General features: G+C 49.1%; 1 protein-coding gene across 1 annotated transcript; it reads right to left on the bottom strand.

Annotated features, from left to right (window-relative positions):
• Nucleotides 1-3,319: 3,319 nt before the first annotated feature.
• On the bottom strand, nt 3,320-4,797 carry LOC117505733 (latent-transforming growth factor beta-binding protein 4-like). The gene is made up of 4 exons (XM_034165285.1): nt 4,413-4,797; nt 4,053-4,330; nt 3,731-3,883; nt 3,320-3,601 (listed from the first exon to the last, which is right to left on the bottom strand). The coding sequence occupies exons 2-4, from the start codon at nt 4,315-4,317 to the stop codon at nt 3,459-3,461; spliced, it is 561 nt and encodes a 186-aa protein (XP_034021176.1). The 5' UTR covers nt 4,318-4,330; nt 4,413-4,797; the 3' UTR covers nt 3,320-3,458.
• Between the last annotated feature and the right edge of the window lie 646 nt (nt 4,798-5,443).

Here is a 5,443-nt window from a genome sequence, read left to right as displayed (position 1 = left end):
TGCTGCTATAGACGTAGACTGCTGGGGGGTTCCCATGATGCACTGAGTGTTTCTTTCTCTTTTTGCTCTGTATGCACCACTCTGCATTTAATCATTAGTGATCGATCTCTGCTCCCCTCCACAGCATGTCTTTTTCCTGGTTCTCTCCCTCAGCCCCAACCAGTCCCAGCAGAAGACTGCCCCTCCCTGAGCCTGGTTCTGCTGGAGGTTTCTTCCTGTTAAAAGGGAGTTTTTCCTTCCCACTGTCGCCAAGTGCTTGCTCACAGGGGGTCGTTTTGACCGTTGGGGTTTTACATAATTATTGTATGGCCTTGCCTTACAATGTAAAGCGCCTTGGGGCAACTGTTTGTTGTGATTTGGCGCTATATAAAAAAAAAATTGATTGATTGATTGATTGATTTACCCTGATCACATCCCCTTTATTAGTCACACCTTCTTCCTCTCTCACTTGTGAGATTGTTGTGCCTTGTGCCTCTTTCGAGCGTTTGTCTTCAGATTTTTCACGGTCCTGCTTTTGCTTTACTGTTTATCGACCTGTCTGCCTGTTTCTGGAACCTGTCTCTGCCAAATGCTTCAGTTACTGTTGCTATTTTTGGACTGTCTTTTTGTGTACTGACTCATGCAAGCCCTGACATTAACCTCTGTAAAGCTGAGACCTGAATCCTGCATTTGTGTCTGACCACTTGGTGCCGACTGGCCCGTCATCAACATTTGCCATCAACCTAGAGTACGCCTGAAACAGCTTCCCCCATGTGACACGCCTACACAGCGACATAGACATGACATCACTCCAGTTGCTCTGCCCTGCAGGAAGGGAATGTGGCCAGCAGCAGCTTCTTTCCATTTAAAGCCACAGGCACCAGCAAACCACCTGATGGACATTGGGGACATATTAATCCAGGAACACCCTGTGAATCTGTTACCATGGCAACAAGCTCTCTGGCTGAAACGTGTGGTGGAAAATGTGTCGGACAGCAGCAGGTCAGACACATGACCACAGACATAATCTCACTTCCTGTTTGAAGGTAGCAGAACTTGAGCAGAACGATGTCTTTAAAGAAAATCAGAGGTTCCAAACGTGAGTTTGTTTGATTTTAATAAAAGTAAACTCATCACTCTGTTATTATTTGTTTTCACGTTTACTGTGTTTAGAAAACAATCATGAGTTCTGATCAAACTGAGACTTCAATAACAACAAAACCTAGAAATAAGAAAAAGTGTTAGTTTGTCTAAATTTAAATGAACTTTCAGTGATTTTGAATTTTCATGCAGTTACTCGTGACTCATAACGTCTCTTCAGCTTCTCAGAAACAGGTGGAAGGAATTTTATTAATCGAGTTCTTCCAGGACAGAAACCTGCAGCAGAAAAGTGCTACTGGGTGGCGCTTGTAATCAATTAAAAATCAATGCCTCTGCTCAACGACCTTGTGACCAGAGGGTCCTTGGTGCGATCCCCTATCAAACAGGAAAATCACAAAATTAAAGCTCTTTGTGATTTTATACCTCTGGATGGCAACCACTAAGGCAGACAACCAGCCATAGCCATCTATCTGCTACAGCCAGGTGACACGTGGGCGTGTTCTTGACCTTCTCCAGTCTCTGGGGTCCTGAACACAGACACCTGTCTCCTGGATCATGTCCAGAGAAACTCCCCACATGGACTAAATGTGGTGTCTGTTTTTCCCTCACAGTGTCAGTGATCCTCATCTGAGTCTCCCTAAGTAACCGTTCATTGGACACAAAGTCATTCCAGCAGGACCGAAAAATCCTCCACATAGACCTGGGACCAAAGACATGCAGTCGTCTGTTCGAGTCTGATGAGAGGCGTTTTCATTGTAGAACAAACTGAAAATCTCACATGACATCGAGGCGGTGTTGATAGAAAAAACACACACAAAAAAACAAACAAGCCAATCAACACAGACATCAGGAGACTTAAGTTCACCTGGAAGCGTCTCATCAACACGATCAGGAAACTCACTGCAGGAACCACAGACTTACACTCAGGACATGTAAAAGTCATGAAAGTTGTTCCCAGTTTAGTTCCAAACTGTAGCCTGTAACCTGAAGCAGGTTCATGTTACACATGTTCAGGTTAATGACCAACTCCATACCAGAGGTCCAGTTCAGTCGCAGCCCGCTTTATGGCAATATGAAGAATTCAGACAAATATCGTGCGTTTGGAGTTGAGTCGGCTGAAACAGATTAGCACATAGTTAAAATACTTTTGTGCACTGCACAGTGCAGCTTCCACACAGACTGTCCCTGGATTAAGGCGGCCATGTCCCAGTCTACTTATACAGTTACAGCTGTTGGTTAGAAGAGCCCAATCAACATGTAGATCCAAATCCAAACCACCTGTGGTGACCCTAAGCAACATGGAAGATCAATGAATTAATTCACCATCTTACAGAAGACACACCGTAAAATAACATCAACTCTGGTTTGCTGTCAATTAAAACAGGAATTTGTTACAGTGTGAGAATGTAGGCATGAAGACAACTTTTCAGTCAAGTCCATGCTAGCTGAGTCTCATTTTATTTGACCATGTGGAGTCCAGTCTGACGTGGACTAGAAGCAGACGGTTGGGACGTGGCGGGCTGACGTGGACTAGAAGCAGACGGTTGGGACGTGGCGGACTGACGTGGACTGGAAGCAGACGGTTGGGACGTGGCGGACTGACGTGGACTGGAAGCAGACGGTTGGGACGTGGCGGACTGACGTGGACTGGAAGCAGACGGTTGGGACGTGGCGGACTGACGTGGACTGGAAGCAGACGGCTGGGACGTGGCGGACTGACGTGGACTGGAAGCAGACGGCTGGGACGTGGCGGACTGACGTGGACTGGAAGCAGACGGTTGGGACGTGGCGGACTGACGTGGACTGGAAGCAGACGGTTGGGACGTGGCGGACTGACGTGGACTGGAAGCAGACGGTTGGGACGTGGCGGACTGACGTGGACTGGAAGCAGACGGCTGGGACGTGGCGGACTGACGTGGACTGGAAGCAGACGGCTGGGATGTGGCGGACTGACATGGACTGGAAGCAGACGGCTGGGACGTGGCGGACTGACGTGGACTGGAAGCAGACGGCTGGGACGTGGCGGACTGACGTGGACTGGAAGCAGACGGCTGGGATGTGGCGGACTGACGTGGACTGGAAGCAGACGGCTGGGATGTGGCGGACTGACATGGACTGGAAGCAGACGGCTGGGATGTGGCGGACTGACGTGGACTGGAAGCAGACGGCTGGGATGTGGCGGACTGACATGGACTGGAAGCAGACGGCTGGGACGTGGCGGACTGACGTGGACTGGAAGCAGACGGCTGGGATGTGGCGGACTGACGTGGACTGGAAGCAGACGGCTGGGATGTGGCGGACTGACATGGACTGGAAGCAGACGGCTGGGATGTGGCGGACTGACATGGACTGGAAGCAGACGGCTGGGACGTGGCGGTCTAAGCAGCCACACAGTGGTTGGGCCGGCGGGACATGATGTAGCCTCTCCTGCAGACACAGCGGAACGAGCCCTCAGTGTTGACACAGCGAGCATTGACGCACGGGAAGGCCACATCAACGCCGTCTTCACACTCATTTACATCTGCAAATGCACAAAACCAAAGTTAAAGACTTGGAAGAAATGATTCACAACCTGGTGTTGACTTTTAAAAACAGTGTTGACTGGAGTGAGATTTGAAACATCTTGGACTCTCATAGTGTCTCTCGTTACCTATACAGGTCATGGAGGTCAGGTCCAGCTCAAATCCTTGGTAACAGTCACATGTGTAACCTTCTGCAACACGGATACATCTGCCGTTCTCACAACCATGTAGTATCCCACAATCCTCTGCTGCGTTCAGGCCAGCATGGGACTCATAGCGCCCTGGAAGAGAAGCGGATGAGTATTATTGTTGTTGGAGACAGGAAACAGGCTTGGTCACCGCGGTAACATAATGTTTCATCCAACTGTTTGTTGAGGAACCAAATGTGCAAAACAGCCGTATGCTACTTTGACCTTTTGACCTCTTATCATCAGCTCTGTGGTGACTCACTCTCATACACCCTCCTCAGTGTTCCTCCTCCACCTGCTGCTGCTGCATCTCCTCTGCTCCTGTCAGTGAAGGGAGGGAAAGGAGGACCAGACCTCCATGGCTCCTCCTCCAACTCCTCCTCCATGTCTTCATAGGGCGCTGCAGGCAGTGGCAGAGACACAGGAGGCTGGGCTCCAAATGTCCTCTCAGACCGTGGCTCAGAGGAACGCTGGAAGGACCCAGGCTGCAGCACAAAGCCATCAGGGGTGACATAGTCTCCTTCCATGTAGTAACCAGTGCTGAAAGTCAGGGGGCAGCAGAGAGGTATTAACACTCCTTTAAACTCACCGTGCTTAGAACGCAACATAAAACTCCACTCACCTGTATCCAGGTCTGCGGTAAGTGCTGTCTGGGAGGCGGTAGGTCGGTGTCCTCCCTGTGAAACTTGATCTGCTGCCCCCTGCTGGAGCGTAGTCATCATAGTCAGCATCTGGGAAAGAGTCCAGGCCACTGTAGGGAGGTGCTGAAGAGAAGGATCGATAAGGAGAAGAGGTGAGGGAAGATTCAGGGAGGAGGAGAACATGAACGGACACAAGGAAAAGAAGGAAGAAGAAGAAACAGGATGGGAGGAAAATAGGACACAAGGGGAGGAAAGGTGAGGAGACAAAGCAGGAGAGTTGAGGAAAGGAAAAGACATTAGTGGAGAAGAGAAGAGAAACTGGAGTCCAGAGCCTTTGCAGGACTTTGATGTTATTTTTATGTTTGAGGAGTCACACTTATGAAATCACTGATTCAGACCTTCAGCCTTCCCCTCAGAGGGTTAACACTTCAACATTCAACCAGCATGTGTCTCAGTTACGTGTAATCTATTGCTATCACATCATTATCATTCTATTCTTTAGCTTTGCAAAACCTTGCAAAAACCATGTAACTGTTAGCATGGCCCAAGCAGAGGGTCGCCCCTTTGAGCCTGCTCTGCTTGAGGTTTCTTTCTCAAATCATCAGAGGAAATTGTCGCCTGTGTTCTTGCTCTGGGGGTTTGGTAAGGTAAGGACCTTAAGTAAGGACCTTACTTGTGTTAAGCACCTTGAGGCAACTTTGTTGTGATTTGGCGCTATATAAATGAAATAAATTTTAAAAATCATCTTCTCCATCATCACAATCATCTCCATCATCTTCATCACCATCATCACTGTCTACATCATCATCATCTCCATCATCATTTCCATCATCACCATCATCCCCTCGCGCCAAAGCCTAACAGCGTAGAGCCGCATCCCCTGGGTGGCAGAACTCCTTTTCCTTTGGAGGTTGGGAGAGCTTCCTTTGGCTGCCTTGGTCTGAGACTGGCTGTGTAGGTGCGTCCTGCTGGCGTTGGTCAATGACTGGGGCCGGTGGACTGATCAGGAGAT

This window comes from Thalassophryne amazonica, unplaced genomic scaffold (assembly GCF_902500255.1).
Source record: "Thalassophryne amazonica unplaced genomic scaffold, fThaAma1.1, whole genome shotgun sequence".
NCBI classification, from domain to species: Eukaryota; Metazoa; Chordata; class Actinopteri; order Batrachoidiformes; family Batrachoididae; genus Thalassophryne; species Thalassophryne amazonica.
This window is presented reverse-complemented; position numbering and strand designations above follow the sequence as displayed.

What these genes read in the sequence shown, in the direction of transcription:
- LOC117505733 (XM_034165285.1), bottom strand. Translation starts at nt 4,317, where the DNA reads ATGGAAGGAGACTATGTCACCCCTGATGGCTTTGTGCTGCAGCCTGGG. An exon ending in ACTGAGGAGGGTGTATGAGA is followed by an intron (nt 3,884 to 4,052) that starts GTGAGTCACCAC and finishes CTTCTCTTCCAG; the next exon opens with GGCGCTATGAGTCCCATGCT. An exon ending in GACCTCCATGACCTGTATAG is followed by an intron (nt 3,602 to 3,730) that starts GTAACGAGAGAC and finishes GTGCATTTGCAG; the next exon opens with ATGTAAATGAGTGTGAAGAC.